Raw genomic sequence first — 17672 nt, 5'->3', positions numbered from 1 at the left:
CCAAGGAATCTGAAAAAAAAATAAAAAGCAACTTCCTAGAACTAAAAAGTGAGCCCAACAAGTCACAGGATGCAAGATAAACTGCAAAAATTAATCGTATTTCTATATAATACCAATGAACAATGGACTTCTAAATCAAAACATAATACTATTTACAACTGCTTAAAAAAAGAGCGAGAGAAAGAACTTAAGTGTAAATCTAACAAAATATTTATAGGATTTGTATGCTTAAAACTGCACAACACTGATGAAAGAAATCAAAGACGAGCTAATTAAATGGAAAGACATACTATGTGGATTAGAAGACAGCATAGTAAAGATGTTAATTATCTCCAAATTGATATAGTGTTTTACAGCAAAGCCTATCAAAATCAAAGCAAGATTTTTATTTAGATATACACAAGATTATCTAAAGTTTATGTGGAAAAGCAAAGAAACTAGAAAGCTAAAAAAATTTTCACAAAGAAGATAGTGTGGGAGGAATAGTTCTACCTGATTTTAAGACTTACTATATAACTACAGTAATGGAGATTATGTGGTATTGGAGGAAAAAAAGACACATAGATCAATGGAACAGAAGAGAACTCAGAAATAGACCCATATAAATATGCCCAACTGATTTTTTGACAAGAATACAAAAGCAATTCAATGGAGGAAAGATAGACTTTTCAGCAAATGGGGCTGGAGCAACTAGCAATCCGAAGGAACAAATTAACCTCAACCTAAGTTTCTTACCCCATGTAAAAATTAATTCTAAATGGATCATAGCATAAAATGTACAAAATTTTTATGAAAATATATAAGACAATCTAGGTCAAGGCAGACTTCTTAGATTTGACACCAAAAGTGTGGTCCATGAGAGAAAAATTTGAGAAATTGGCCTTCATCAAAATTAAAAACTTTTGCTTTGTGAAAAGACTGTTAGGAAGGTGAAAAGACAAGCTACAAACTGGGAGGAAATTATTTGCAAAACACAGATTCTACAAAGGACTAGTATCTAGAATATACAAAGAATTCTCAAAACTCAACAGTTAAAAAGAACAATCCAATTATTAAACAGACAAAAGATATAAACAGACATTTCAGAGGATAGACATATAACAAATTAGCACACATGTAAAGATGTTCAACACCATTAGTCAATGCAAATTAAAACTACGGGGTACCTCTCTATACCTATCAAAATTGTTAAAGTTAAAAATCATGATAAATGTTGACATGGATGCAGAGGAACTGGATCACTTATGCATTGCTGGTGGAAATATAAAATGTTGCATCCACTCTGGAAAACAGTTTGGCAGTTTCTTAAAATTTAAACATAAAACTACCATATGTCTCAGCAATTACACCTCCAGACATTTATTCCAAACAAATGAGGACATGTTTGTGCAAAAACATCTACGTATATAGCACCTTTATTCCTAACAGCCAAGAAGTGGAGATAGTCCAGATGTCCTTCAGTGAGTAAATGATTAAACAAACTATAGTACATCTATACTATGACTTACTTCTTAACATAACTGTTTTAAAAAAGAACTATTGATACATGCAACAACCTGAATGAATTGACAAAGAATTCTGCTGAGTGAAAAAGCAAAATCCAAAAAGGTTTCATATTTATATAACATTCTTGAAATTATAGAAAAGGAGAAAAAATTAGTGGTTACCAGGTTTAAGGAGGGCAATGGTACTGGAGGCAAGTGAGTGCGACTATAAAAAAGGGCAACATGAAGAACCCTTGTGATGGAAATCTTGGTATCTTAGTTTCTTGGTTAGTTTTCTTGGCTGTATCAATGTAAATATCCTGGTTATGATATCATATATAGTTTTGCAATTTGTTACCATTGGGGGAAACTGGGTAAAATATATGAGGGATCTCTCTGTATTATTTCTTACAACTGCATGAGAGTCTAATTTTCACAAAATGTTAATTTATTTTTTTTAATTAATTTATTTATTTTTGGCTGTGTTGGGTCTTTGCTGCTGCACACAGCCTTTCTCTAGGGGCAGCGAGCAGGGGCTACTTTTCGTTGCAGTGCGAGGGCTTGTTGCAGTGGCCTCTCCTGTTGCAAAGCATGGACTCTAGGCACGCGGGCTTCAGTAGTTGTGGCATGCAGGCTCAGTAGCTGTGGCTTGCAGGCTCTAGAGTGCAGGCTCAGTAGCTGTGGCACACAGGCTTAGTTGCTCTGCAGCATGTGGGATCTTCCCAAACCAGGGATCCAACTGGTGTCCCCTGCATTGGCAGGCGGATTCTTAACCACTGCGCCACCAGGGAAGTCCACAACATTTTAATTTAAAATATTTGAAAAATATACAAACTTCTCTTAGTAGAACATTCTGACACAACTGACCCAGTACTTTCAATAAGTCAATGTCACAAAAAAATTAAAAAGGAAAGCAGAGTATGAAAGGTATTCTAGATTAAAAGAGACATAAGAGAAATAATAACCAAATGCAATGTGAGGGTTTTGATCTGATTTGTGTTCAACAACAACAACAAAATTTGTAAAAGACATTTTGAGGACATTTTAAGGACAAAAAGGGATGTTTGAATATGAACTTGGTATTAGAGTATATTAAAGAATTATTGCTAATTTCATTAGAGATGATCATTTTTTAAATGCCCTTATTTTTTAGATGGAAAAAATCTAAAATGATTTTTCCATTGTGAATATCATAAGGCAATTATTTTCCTGGAACTATTTTTAAATGCTTCAGAAAAATAGATGAAATCTTGCAAAATGTTCAACTTTTAAATCTATGTGATTGATAAACAAAAGTTTATTAAGCTATTTTCTCTACTTTTATGTATATTTAAAATTTTCCATAATAAAATAAAATTTCTCTTGATCCCATTTCCTTCACCATGTATATATTCCCATTTCTTTACACCCCTTTTTCAGCAAAATCTTTGAAAGAGTGGTCAGTGGTCACTGTCTCTAGCTCCTCTACTTCCATTCTCTTTCAAACCATCTCTAACCATTCTCATGCCCCTTCCACTCCTAAAATTTCTTGCATCAAGGTCACCATTTACCTCCGTAATGCTAATCCAATGATCAATTTTCAGTGCTCAGTTGCTCAACTTGTTTATGAGCCATCAGCAACATCTGACACAGTTGATCCCCTTCACAAATCTTGGTACACTTCTATGGGCTCCCAGGACACCATTTTTTCTTGGTTTTCCTCCTACCCTCACTGGTTGCTTCCTCTCAGTGTCCTTTGCTTGGTCTTCCTCTTCTCCCTGATCTCTTAATATGGGGGTGTCCCAGTGATCATCTCTTGGTCTTCTTCTCTAGCTACACTTGCTCCCTTGGTAATCTCATCTAGTCCCAGAGCATAATCTCTATGTTGAAGAACGCCAAATGTACATCACCAGCCCAGACCTCTATCCAAAATTCCAGACTTGTATATCCAACCTGCATCTTCACTTGGATGAATGACTAGTGAACATCTAAAACATAAAACTGAAATAATAATCATTCCCTCAAAACCTGCTATATCAGCAACCTTCCCATCTCAGATGAAGACAACTCCCTCCCTCAAGTCCTCAAGCTAAAGAACTGGAAACCATCTTTGACACCTCTTTTCCATTCACATTCCACCAATTCATCAGGAACTCCTATCAACTCTGTATTCAAAATATATCCAAACTTCAAACACTTTTCATTTCCTCCACCTCCACCACTCTGGTCCAAGCCAACATCATTTTGTGCTTCAATGATTAGAATCAATTCTTATCTTGTCACTCTGCTTCCACCCTTGTACTGTATAATTTACTTTCCAAAAAGCAGTCAGAGGGATCGCATTAAGAAATTAGGCCAAATCATCATAGTCTTCCACTCAAAGACTTCCAAAGCTCACATTTAACTCAGAGGGAAAAAACCAAAGTTATTACAATGACCCACACGTCCCTATATGATCTGGGCCCTCGTAACACCAAGAAGTACTCTTACTACATTACTCCTCGTTCACAGTGCCCTCCTAATATGCCCCTCCTTCAGGGCCTTCGTAGGGTCATTCCCTCTGCCAGGAACATCCCAGATACCTGTATGGCTAACACCATTGCCTGTTTCAAGTCTGCTCAGATTTTACCTTCTCAATAGGTCTAATCTGACCACTCTGTTTAATATCGCATCCTGCCACCACCACCACCATCTCTCACACACACCCCACATTCCTGATCTTCTTTACCTAGCTCTACTTTTCCTACAGCATTTATTACCTTTTTACCAGTTATGTATTTTATTTATTAATTATACTTCATTTGTTGTCTATCTCTGCTCAGTAAAATGTAATCTCCATAACAAAAGAGATTTTTATTCCTACAACTATGCCTAGTAGGTCATCTATAAAAATTTGCTGAATGAATAAAGTTTGATTTTAGTATTATATTATTCATACATGCTGAAAAATAAGCAGGTCAAATATTAATTCACTACTTCTGCTTGTTATTCTACAAGCTAAGCAGTCCACTGAGTTCATAATTAATGTAAAACAAAATATACTTCTACACTTAACATCAAGTCCATATGTATTTCTGAGAGTATCCTATATTTTGCTCATATTAACACTTGCTTCCCTGTCCTTTCTGCTCAAAAGAACAGATTCAAACACAAAAATGAAAATCACAAGCTGTGGAAAGATTACCCTGTGTATCTTAATGATGATCATCACCATAGTAGTCTTCAGACTCATTGTTTATTTTGTCACTTATGCTGAGTACTCAATATGTCTTTCTAATCACACAGAAATATTGGTTCCATTATTAGGAAAATTAGGAATTTTGAGAATGAGGGAAGAGAAGCAGTCAGGCAATATTATTAGGCAGAGAAAATTTCTTATGGTTAATAACATTTAACGAGATTGTTCTTTAGCAAACTTTGGTTTAGGGCACTCTAAACCCAAAGATTTAGTGTACTCTTTTTAAAATTCCTGATAAAGATTTAGCTTCTTGGAAAATATGAGTGAAGCAAGTAGTCATTCTCCCTACCTTAGCTAAACTTATAACTATCTGAAGAGATAATCAATGAGTTAACAAACATTAAAAGTCTATAATATGGGATTCTAAGCTTTCTTCTTCCAAAGCCTATAATTTTTTCTCTATACAAAGTTTTCTTCTGATAAAATTCTTATTAAAAAGTAGAGTATTCCCTATTATTGAGGAATAAAATTTAAAAGGTCAGTAAAAACTTTTATATATATTTTCCATACAAGAAAAATTCTGGGGTTCTCATATTGATTTTCCTTAAAAACAGCTCTATGTGCCAAGTTCTCTGTCCTCTTCTTCTTACTATCTTTTTTTTTAATCTTTATTGAGGTCTAATTGCTTTACATTGTTGTTAGTTGCTGCTGTATAACAAAGTGAATTAGCTATACATATACATATATCCCCATATGCCCTACCTCTTGCATCTCCCTCCCACTCTTCTTATCCCCACCCCTCTAGGTGGGCACAAAGCACAGAGCTCATTTCCCTGTGCTATGCTGCTGCTTCCCACTAGCTATCTATTTTACATTTGGTAATGTATATATGTCCATGCCACTCTCTCGCTTCGTCTCAGCTAACACTTAGCCTTCCCCATGTCCTCAAGTCCATTCTCTACGTCTGCATCTTTATTCCTGTCCTAACCCTAGGTTCTTCAAAACCAATTTTTTTTTTTTAGATTCCATATATATGTGTTAGCATATGGTAGTTGTTTTTCTCTTTCTCACTAACTTCACTCTGTATGACAGACTGGGTCCATCCACCTCACTATAAATAACCCAATTTTGTTTCTTTTTATGGCTGAGTAATATTCCATTGTACATATGTGCCACATCTTCTTTATCCATTCATCTGTCAATGGACGTTTAGGTTGCTTCTATGTCCTGGCTATTGTAAACAGTGCTGCAATGAACATTGTGGTACATGACACTTTTCGAATTATGGTTTTCTCAGAGTATATGCCCAGTAGTGGGATTGCGGGGTCATGTGGTAGTTCTATTTTAAGCTTTTTAAAGAATCTCCATACTTTTCTCCATAGTGGCTGTATCAATTTACATTCCCAGCAACAGACCAAAAGGGTTCCCTTTTCACCACACACTGTCCAGGATTTATTGTTTGTAGATTTTATGATGATGGCCATTCTGACCGGTGTGAGGTGATACCTCATTGTAGTTTTCTTTGTTTTTCTCATTGTAGTTTTGATTTACATTTCTCTAATGATTGGTGATGTTGAGCATCCTTTCATGTGTTTCTTGGCAATCTGTATGTCTTCTTTGGAGAAATGTCTATTTAAGCCTTCTGCCCATTTTTGGATTGGATTGTTTGTTTGTTTTTAAATTGAGCTGCATAAGCTGCTTGTATATTTTGAAGATTAATCCTTTGTCAGTTGCTACATTTGCAAGTATTTTCTCCCATTCTGAGGGTTTTTTCATTTTATTTATGGTTTTCTTTGCTGTACAAAAGCTTTTAAGTTTCATTAGACCCCATTTGTTTATTTTTGTTTTTATTTCCATTTCTCTAGGAGGTGGATCAAAAAGGATCTTGCTGCGATTTATGTCATAGAGTGTTCTGCCTATATTTTTCTCTAAGAGTTTTATACTTTCTGGCCTTACATTTAGTTCTTTAATCCATTTTGAGTTTATTTTTGTGTATGGTGTTACAGAGTGTTCTAATGTCATTCTTTTACATGTAGCCATCCAGTTTTCCCAGCACCACTTATTGAAGAGGCTGTCTTTTCTCCATTGTATATTCTTGCCTCCTTTATCAAAGATAAGGTGACCATAAGTGCATGTGTTTATCTCTGGGCTTTCTATCCTGTTCCATTGATCTGTCTTTCTGTTTTTGTGGCAGTACCATACTGTCTTGATTACTGTAGCTTTGTAGTATAGTCTGAATTCAGGGATCCTGATTCCGCCAGCTCCATCTTTCATTCTCAAGGTTGCTTTGGTTATTCAGGGTCTTTTATGTTTCCATACAAATTGTGAAATTTTTTGTTCTAGTTCTGTGAAAAATGCCAGTGGTAGTTTGATAGGGATTGCATTGAATCTGTAGATTGCTTTGGGTAGTAGAGTCATTTTCACAATGTTGATTCTTTCAATCCAAGAACATGGTATATCTCTCCATCTATTTGTATCATCTTTAATTTCTTTCATCAGTGTCTTATAATTTTCTGCATACAGGTCTTTTTCCTCCTTAGGTAGGTTTATTCCTAGATATTTTATTCTTTTTGTTGCAATGGTAAATGGGAGTGTTTTCATAATATCACTTTCAGTTTTTTCATCATTAGTGTGTAGGAATGCCACAGATTTCTGTGCATTAATTTTGTATCCTCCTACTTTACCAAATTCATTGATTAGCTCTAGTACTTTTCTGGTAGCATCTTTAGGATTCTCTATGTATAGTATCATGTCATCTGCAGACAGTGACAACTTTACTTCTTCTTTTCCGATTTGGATTCCTTTTATTTCTTTTTCTTCTCTGATGGCTGTGGCTAAAACTTACAAAACTATGTTGAATAATAGTGGTGACAGTGGGCAACCTTGTTTTGTTCCTGATCTTATTGGAAATGGTTTCAGTTTTTCACCATTGAGGATAATGTTGGCTGTGGATTTGTCATTTATGGCCTTTATTATGTTGAGTAAGTTTCCCCCTATGCCTCCTTTCTGCAGGGTTCTTATCATAAATGGGTGTTGAATTTTGTTGAAAGCTTTCTCTCCATCTATTAAGATGATCATATGGTTTTTCTCCTTCAGTTTGTTAATATGGTGTATCACATTGATTGATTTGCGTATATTGAAGAATCCTTGCATTCCTGGAATAAACACCACTTGGTCATGGTGTATGATCCTTTTAATATGCTGTTGGATTCTCTTTGCTAGTACTTTGCTGAGGATTTTTGCATCTATGTTCATCAGTGATATTGGCCTGTAGTTTTCTTTCTTTGTGACATCTTTGTTTGGTTTTGGTATCAGGGTGATGGTGGCCTCGTAGAATGAGTTTGGGAGTGTTCTCCCCTCTGATATATTTTGGAAGAGTGTGAGAAGGATAGGTGTTATCTCTTCTCTAAATGTTTGATAGATTTCGCCTGTGAAGCCATCTGGTCCTGGGCTTTTGTTTTTTGGAAGGTTTTAATCACAGTTTCAATTTCAGTGCTTGTGATTGGTCTGTTCATATTTTCTATTTCTTCCTGGTTCAGTCTCAGCAGGTTGTGCATTTCTAAGAATTTGTCCAGTTCTTCCAGGTTGTCCATTTTATTGGCATAGAGTTGCTTGTAGTAATCTCTCATGATCCTTTGTATTTCTGCAGTGTCAGTTGTTACTTCTTTTTCATTTCTAATTCTGTTGATTTGAGTCTTCTCCATTTTTTTGTTGATGAGTCTGGCTAATGGTTTATCACTTTTGTTTATCTTCTCAAAGAACCAGCATTTAATTTTACTGATCTTTGCTATCATTTCCTTCATTTCTTTTTCATTTAGTTTTGATCTGATCTTTATGATTTCTTTCCTTCTGCTAACTTTGGGGGTTTTTTGTTCTTCTTTCTCTAATTTCTTTGCAAGGTTAAGTTGTTTATTTGAGATGTTCCCTGTTTCTTAAGGTATTGCTATTAACTTCCCTCTTAGAACTGCTTTTGCTGCAGCCCATAGGTTTTCGGTCATCATGTTTTCATTGTCATTTGTTTCTAGGTATTTTTTGATTTCCTCTTTGATGTCTTCAGTGATCTCTTGGTTATTAAGTAGTGTATTGTTTAGCCTCCATGTGTTTGTATTTTTCACAGATCTTTTCCTGTAATTGATATCTAGTCTCACAGCGTTGTGGTCGGAAAAGATACTTGATATGATTTCAATTCTCTTAAATTTACCAAGGCTTGATTTGTGACCCAAGATATGATCTATCCTGGAGAATGTTCCATGAGCCCTTGAGAAAAAGTGTATTCTGTTGTTTTGGGATGGAATGTCCTATAAATATCATTTAAGTCCATCTTGTTTAATGTATCATTTAAAGCTTGTGTTTCCTTATTTATTTTCATTTTAGATGATCCGTCCACTGGTGAAAGTGGGGTGTTAAAGTCCCCTATTATGATTGTGTTAGTGTCGATTTCCCCTTTTATAGCTGTTAGTATTTCCCTTATGTATTGAGGTGCTCCTATGTTGGTGCATAAATATTGCAATTGTTATATCTTCTTCTTGGATCGATCCCTTGATCATTCTGTAGTGTCCTTCTTTGTCTCTTGTAATAGTCTTTATTTTAAAGTCTATTTTGTCTCATATGAGAATTGCTACTCCAGCTTTTGATTTCTTTTGATTTCCATTTGCATGGAATATCTTTTTCCATCCCCTCACTTTCAGTTTGTATGTGTCCCTAGGTCTAAATTGGGTCTCTTGTAGACAGCAGATATACAGGTCTTGTTTTTGTATCCATTCAGCCAGTCTCTATCTTTTGGTGGGAGCATTTAATCCATTTACATTTAAGGTAATTATCGATATGTATGTTCCTATTCCCATTTTCTTAATTGTTTTGGGTTTATTATTGTAGGTCTTTTCTGTCTCTTGTGTTTCCTGCCTAGAGAAGTTCCTTTAACATTTGTTGTAAAGCTGGTTTGGTGGTGCTGAACTCTCTCAGCTTTTGCTTGTCTGTAAAGGTTTTAATTTCTCCATTAAATCTGAATGAGATCCTTGCTCGGTAGAGTAATCTTGGTTGTAGGTTTTCTCCTTCATCACTTTAAATATGTCCTGCCACTCCCTTCTGGCTTGCAGAGTTTCTTCTGAAAGATCAGCTGTTAACCTTATGGGGATTCCCTTATGTGTTACTGGTTGTTTTTCCCTTCCTGCTTTTAATATGTTTTCTTTGTACTGAATTTTTGGTAGTTTGATTAATATGTGTCTTGGCATGTTTCCCCTTGGATTTATCCTGTATGGGACTCTCTGTGCTTCCTGTGCTTGATTAAGTATTTTCTTTCCCATATTAGGGAAGTTTTCAACTATAATCTCTTCAAATATTTTCTCAGTTCCTTTCTTTTTCTCTTCTTCTTCTGGGACCCCTACCCCTATAATTTGAATGTTGGTGGTTTAATGTTGTCCCACAGGTCTTTGAGACTGTTCTCAATTCTTTTCATTCTTTTTTCTTTATTCTGCTCTGCAGTAGTTATTTCCACTATTTTATCTTCCAGGTCACTTATCCGTTCTTCTGCCTCAGTTATTCTGCTATTGATCCCTTCTAGAGTAGTTTTAATTTCATTTATTGTGTTGTTCCTCAATCCTTGTTTCCTCTTTAGTTCTTCTAAGTCCTTGTTAAGTGTATCTTGCATTTTCTCTATTCTATTTCCAAGATTTTGGATCATCTTTACTGTCATTATTCTGAATTCTTTTTCAGGTAGACTGCCTATTTCCTCTTCATCTGTTAGGTCTGGGGGGCTTTTACCTTGCTCCTTCATCTGCTGTGTGTTTTTCTGTCTTCTCATTTTGCTTATCTTACTGTGTTTGGGGTCTCCTTTTCGCAGGTTGCAAGTTCGTATTTCCCGTTGTTTTTGGTGTCTGTCCCCAGTGGCTAAGGTTTGTTCAGTGGGTTGTGTAGGCTTCCTGTTGGAGGAGACTAGTGCCTGTATTCTGGTGGATGAGGCTGGATCTTGTCTTTCTGTTGCGCAGGTCCGTGTCTGGTGGTGTGTTTTTGGGTGTCTGTTGCCTTATTATGATTTTAGGCAGCCTCTCTACTAATGGATGGGGCTGTGTTCCTGTCTTGCTAGTTTTTGGCATAGGGTGTCCAGCACTGTAGCTTGCTGGTCGTTGAGTGAAGCTGGGTCTTGGTGTTGAAATGGAGATCTCTGGGAGATTTTCGCCATTTGATATTACGTGGAGCTGGGAGGTCTCTTGTGGATCAGTGTCCTAAACTCAGCTCTCCCAACTCAGAGGCACAGGCCTGATACCTGGCCAGAGTACCAAGAGACTGTCATCCACACAGCTCAGGATAAAAGGGAGAAAGAATAGAAAGAAAGAAAGAGGATAAAATAAAATAAAGTAAAATAAAATAAAGTTATTAAAATAAAATATAAAAAATAAGAGAAAATTTTAAAAAATAAACAAAAAACGGACGGACAGAACCCTAGGACAAATGGTGAAAGCAAAGCTACACAGACAAAATCACACACAGAAGCATACACATACACACTCACAAAAAGAGAAAAAGGGGAAAAAATAATATATCTTTGCTCCTAAAGCCCACCTCCTCAATTTGGGATGATTCGTTGTCTATTCAGGTATTCCACAGATGCAGGGTACATCAACTTGATTGTGGAGCTTTAATCCGCTGCTTCTGAGGCTGCTGGGAGAGATTTCCCTTTCTCTTCTTTGTTCGCACAGCTCCCGGGGCTCAGCTTTGGATTTGGCCCTGCCTCTGCGTGTAGGTCGCCTGAGGGCATCTGTTCTTTGCTCAGACAGGACGGGGTTAAAGGAGCAGCTGATTCAGGGGCTCTGGCTCCCTCAGGCCAGGGGTAGGGAGGGGTACGGATGCTGGGCGAGCCTGCGGCAGCAGAGACCAACATGACTTTGCACCAGCCTGATGCGTGCCATGTTCTCCCAGGTACCTTGTCCCTGGATCATGGGACTCTGGCATTGGCGGGCTGCACAGGCTCCCAGGAGGGGAGGTGTGGCTAGTGACCTGTGCTTGCACACAGGCTTCTTGGTGGCTGCAGCAGCCTTAGCGTCTCATGTACATCTCTGGGGTCCGCGCTGATAGCCACGGCTCGCACCACTCTCTGGAGCTCCTTTAAGCAGCGCTCTTAATCCCCTCTCCTCGTGCACCAGGAAACAAACAGGGAAGAAAAGGTCTCTTGCGTCTTCGGCAGTTCCAGACCTTTTCCCGGACTCCCTCCCGGCTAGCCGTGGTGCACAAGCCCCCTTCAGGCTGTGTTCACTCAGCCAACCCTCTCCCTGGGATCCGACCTTGAATCCCAAGCCTCAGCTCCCAGCCCCCGCCCGTCCCGGCGGGTGAGCAGACAAGCTTCTCGGGCTGGTGAGTGCTGGTCGGCACCGATCCTTTGTGCGGGAATCTCTCCGCTTTGCCCTCCGCATGCCTGTGGCTGCGCTCTCCTCCATGGCTCTGAATCTTCCCCCCTCTGCCACCTGCAGTCTCCGCCCGTGAGGGGGCTTCTAGTGTGTGGAAACCTTTCCTCCTTCACAGCTCCCTCCCACTGGTGCAAGTCCCGTCCCTATTCTTTTGTCTCTGTTTTTTCTTTTTTCTTTTGCCCTACCCAGGTACTTGGGGAGTTTCTTGCCTTTTTGGAGGTCTGAGGTCTTCTGCCAGCGTTCAGTAGGTGTTCTGTAGGAGTTGTTCCACGTGTAGATGTATTTCTGATATATCTGTGGGGTGGAAGGTGATCTCCGCGTCTTACTCTTCCACCATCTTGTCCCGGCCCGCCGTCCCCACGACTGTCACGGCTTCGGCCGCCGGGGCCCCTCCAGAGCCGGCAGCCTCAGTGAGGCCCCCTCCCCTCGGGCTCCGGGGCAATTCCGTGACGGTGGAGGGAACAGACCCTGAGCCGGGTGTTCCAGCTCTGCGGATACGCGGGCTCCATTCTGCCCATTACCATTTTAAGATTTTCTAGTTCACTATTCTAGACACCAAACCTGGAAGCTACTAGCCATATCCTCAAAATAACTACTCTTTCGCTTGGGCCAGTAACTAGTTAAACTAAGACAGCTAGACAACCAAAGCACAGCACAGATATTCACTCCACAAAACCTACCTTTTTATACTTCACATGACTCTATGTAATAATGATGTTGTGTTATCTATTTGGTTAACTTTTTAAGAGAAGATAGATAAATAGATAGATGGATAGCCTTCCTCTTTCTCCCATTCTATCTGAAACTGCATACAGATTCAACCCAACAAGCCATTCATTGGGTGACTACTGTGTACTTAATGGCAGGTAGTAGGCTAGGTGCTATAATGTGAGTAATGGAGGAGAGTTTCTAGAACATCACACTAGTCCTTGCCTTAAAGTGCTCAGTATCTAGAGCAGGGTCAGCATACTTTTCCTGTAAAGGATAAGACAGTATACATTTTCCTCTCCGTTGGCCATAATAGTCTCTATCACAACTTGAGTCTAATGTTGTAATGCTAAAGTAGCCAATATGTAAATAAGTGAATGTAGTTAATTTCCAATAAAACTTTATTCATGGACACTGAAATTTGAACTTCATGTAATTTTCACATGTCACAAAATATTATTGTTTTGACTTTTTTTCAACTTTTAAAAAATGTAGAAACCTTCTTAGGCACAGGCCATACAAAACTAGGCAGCAAGCTAGATTACACAGTTTGCTGATCCCTGATCTAGATTAATAAAATTTAACCCTGACTGCACCTTAGAATCACCTGGAAAGTTTTTTTCAAACACTACTAGTACAAAAGCCCCACTCAAAGATGCTGTCTGGAGTGCAAATTTTAACTTTAAAAGCTCCCCAGGTGGTTCTAATGTTCAGCCACGATTTGAGAACCACTGATCTAGGGGGAAACAGATACATGTATTTATAAGATTCAGACACAAATATGTTCAGAAGTCAGTGACTCAGGTTCAGTATGTCACTTCAAGACGTCAGAGACCCAGGCTCCTTCAATCTTGCTATGCTACCATGACCTATATTGCCCAGATCATCTCAATATTCAAAGTGACTGTGCCAGTTCTGACCATCATGTTCACATTCCAGCCAGACAGAAGGCAGAATAGGAAGAAGAGCATGGCTTCTATTAAGAAAACATGTCATAAATTGCACTTACCACTTTCCATTTCATTCCACTTGTCAGAACTTAAATGTACTCCATCACTCCTAGATGGAACAAACAGAGACAGGAAAACATAGTTTTTATTTTTGGATAGAATCTGCTCAGTTAAAAATCACAAACTGTATCACTATAGGAAAAGAGAAGAAAGAATATCAAGAAGTAGCACATAATTTCATCCTCAGGAGGTTAAAATTCTCTTGCAGTAGGTTAGGCTGTGAGTAATTGATGAGGAAATGAACAGATGAGATTTCCAGGAAAGTTTCTGGATATGCATGGAGAAAGTTAATCTATCTTGCTGATTTTCTCACTACCACTAGTTCAGGATATTTCAAATACTCCTGTGCCAACTGTAAATGGAAATTGTTAATCCCAAAATAGCAACTTCACTTTCAAGGAATAGGAAATGAAAGGGAAAGCATTAGAGTCAAGGCAAAAATAATTTCTTCTCAAATTCAAATTTATTTTCTTTATTTTCTTGCTTCTTAGCCAAAGGCCAAAATGGTAAATATGTGAGGTACTTTTTCTAGACTGTCTCTTCAGGGCCAAGTTTAATGTTAACTAATAGATTTTGTAAAAGGCATCTCTTTGACTCTCTAGAGGCACATTTGGGAGATCCTGGCCTGGAGAACTACTTTCAACAAGTTTTTTTTTTTTTTTTTCTTTTTTTTTTTGCGGTATGCGGGCCTCTCACTGTTGTGGCCTCTCCCGTCACGGAGCACAGGCTCTGGACACGCAGGCTTAGTGGCCATGGCTCACGGGCCCAGCCGCTCTGCGGCATGTGGGATCTTCCCGGACCGGGGCACGAACCCGTGTCCCCTGCATCGGCAGGCGGACTCCCAACCACTGTGCCACCAGGGAAGCCCAACAAGTCTTAAATGTTGAGAATAGAAGCCAAGGACCAAGCTGAGGGTATTTAAGGTGATTCATCTTCTAAGATAATAGCAGACAAAAGTGAGAGCAATTGGTGGCCACCAGAATGCAGTTTTGAGCAAGTAAGTCACCATGTGTGAGAAAGATCTAGGTGTGGAAACATCTAGGGACAAGTGTACTGATACTGTTATCAGTTAATTATAAGCCCACAATATATGTATGGTCCTGACCACAGAAAGAATTCTATGGGGCGAGAATTCTCACAGGACAAGTGGTATTGTAAAAGAAAATTCAACATAAAACCATTTCCTTGAACACCATTTTTAGATTACTTTTCAGTAGTTTTGAAAAGATACAAAGAGTAGGGGAGGGAATCTGCCGCATGAACCAAGTGAATGAAGTTAACATCAGCTGTAATGGGACAAACTGATATCAGGTGCCTAATGTTTGCTAAAGGACATATAATTGCTGTGATATTTACTGGCCAGAAAAATAAGCAAATCATAATCTAAATCTAGTCATGAAAAACATCAGTGTTATTCAAATGTCAAGCCACATAGAGTGCCCATATTCCTCAATCTCTAATACAGTAGTGTCTTTAAATAATCTTTCTTTAGCGTTCTAGAGAGGCAGTGTCTCCTAATTACTCTTATCTTTCAGAAATTTCTGTATTCTGGGCCATAAGTGCCATCCTGTTTAGATGTGCATTTTCTTATTTATTTTTTTTTATTATAATTTTTTTTGGCTGCTTTGGGTCTTTGTTGCTGTGCACGGGCTTTCTCTTGTTGCAGCAAGTGGGGGCTACTCTTTGTTACAGTGCACGGGCTTCTCATTGCGGTGGCTTCTCTTGTTGCGGAGCATGGGCTCTAGGCACACGGGCTTCAGTAGTTGTGGCTCAGAAGCTCTAGAGTGCAGGCTCAGTAGCTGTGGCACAGTGGCTTACCTCCTCCATGGCATGTGGTATCTTCCCGGACCAGGGCTCAAACCCGTGTCCCCTGCATTGGCAGGCGATTCTTAACCACTGTGCCACCAGGGAAGCCCTAGATGTGCATTTTCTTAATCCTGATCTACATAGAGCTGACAGACCATCCATATGGGAACTAAACACTACACTTCTCTTCTTCACTGATATCCCAGGTCCCCACTTCATCCTACATATGAATCTTAGCTATCAATAACTTTCCAAAGTGATCTGTCACAAAGGGAACATTATCTGTAGTTTCAGGTCATTACTTCATGGTGGCAAGTGCTCAAGGCCCATCAGAAGTCTGAATGGAGAAAACAAAGAAGGATCTGGGATACCGGGGCGAAGTGTTCTTAAGAGTTAACCTTGACTGTCACAAGAAAGAAGAAAAAAAAGGTAGTTGAAAAAAACTTGTTAGGCAGAAACACCAGAAGTACAGAAGTAAAATTTTGCATGTTCTAAAACCATAGCATTTCAAGAAGTAAGGAGGACATAGCCCCTGACCCAAGACAGGACATTTACCTGAGAACCTGCCATTTCTTCCTCTTCCGCTTCCTCCTCTAGGTTTCTTCCTCAGGTGAGATTATGTGGAGAAATCACGTCAGCATCTTGAGAATATGCCTTTAAAGGCTTCGGCACAGATCATTTACCTGCTACCAATGTGGCCATGGGCAGAAGGGCCTTGAAACTTAGGAAAGTCAACCCTTCCTCGTCTCAGGAGAGATTCAGGAACAATGAGCTCCTACCTGGAGAACAAACTTTGAGCTTCTCCTTTCTTGTCTTCGATGACCCTCCCTTCCCACAGATGCCCCTAAATTTTGCTACACAATAGCTAATGTGTGCTCCACCGCCCTGCCTCTACCAAACCCATGTAGAACACACCCTGTTACCTCCCCTTGGACAAAAGCCTGGACTCAACTCTCATAAATACACTTGGGAGCCCACATACTTAACCCTGGCCTCATTAGAATCACCTGGAGCACTTAATTAAAGCAACATTGATGTTCTCATCCAGACCAATGAACAGAATCTGTGGGAGAGGACCCAAGATTTGATAGTTCTCAAAAATCCACATGGGATCTTTGTTGAAAGCCCAGGCTGAGAGCCACTTATGTAAACTTTGCTTCTCAAGCTTTACTGTGCATAAAAATCGCTTGGATGGATGTTAACTAGACTTATTGTGGTGATCATTTTGCAATATGTACATATATTGAATCATTATGTTGTACACCTGAAGCTAATATAAAGTTATATGTCAATTATATCTCAATTGTAAAAACCACTTGGAAAGCAAATAAAAATAAATAAATAAAGATACAAAGAGAAGAATTGGTCAGGATCTAGTCCTCCCTGGAGCTCTTAGCCCTAGCCCAGAATGTGACCTGGATTATTTGAAAAACATGACTCTTCTAGGGAGGAAAAACCAATCAAAATAACATTCAGAAGAGATCCTAGATCATAATTTTTCCTTTTCTCTGCTCAAGGTCCAGGTTACATTTGAAGGAGAGAAACTAATTCTTTAGTATAATAGCCCGTTAGCTCCTCTGAATACCAACAGTAGCACCTAATTTATCACTACACCTTCCAATTCAGGACTCAGTGCTCTAACAGGATAACAGAGCTAAGGAATGGCTTTCCTTTCTAGTGTTTAAAATTTGTTTAGTACTCCAACAAGTTAATAAAGCCTAATACTGTCTTAATGCCCTAGATTTTCAGCCCTGATATCCTAATAGAAAATTAAGGTCATATAGTATTTATAAATAAAAATATATAATAACAAAAATATTATGTTCCTTTGGAATTTTCTTCTTCCAGCTTTATTGAGATATAATTGACATATAACATTGTGTAAGTTGAAGATATACAATGAGTTGATTTGATATATATTGCAAAATTGTTACCACCGTACACTTGTATATTGCAAAATGATTATCATAATATGCTTATGTGTATATTTTTTAATAGATCTTTTTTGGAGTATAATTGCTTCACAATACTGTGTTAGTTTCTGTTGCACAACAAAGTGAATCAGCCATATGCAAACACATGTCCCCATATCCCCTTCCTCTTGAAC

At 38.6% G+C, this 17672-nt stretch overlaps 1 protein-coding gene across 1 annotated transcript in view; it reads left to right on the top strand.

Annotated features, from left to right (window-relative positions):
• Positions 1–17672, top strand: part of LOC149743895 (transmembrane protease serine 11C-like) — a 66431-nt gene that overhangs the window by 5906 nt on the left and 42853 nt on the right. The window contains 1 exon segment of the mRNA XM_089906073.1: positions 4420–4730. Coding sequence (XP_089762199.1) covers positions 4420–4730 — 311 coding nt within the window.

Source organism: Delphinapterus leucas, unplaced genomic scaffold (assembly GCF_059928025.1).
Source record: "Delphinapterus leucas isolate spDelLeu-1000000601 "Yukka" unplaced genomic scaffold, BTC_Dleu_Yukka2 spDelLeu_asBTCV2_sq60, whole genome shotgun sequence".
Lineage (NCBI taxonomy): Eukaryota > Metazoa > Chordata > Mammalia > Artiodactyla > Monodontidae > Delphinapterus > Delphinapterus leucas.
Note: the sequence above shows the minus strand (reverse complement) of the source record. Positions and strands in the feature narration are given on the sequence as shown.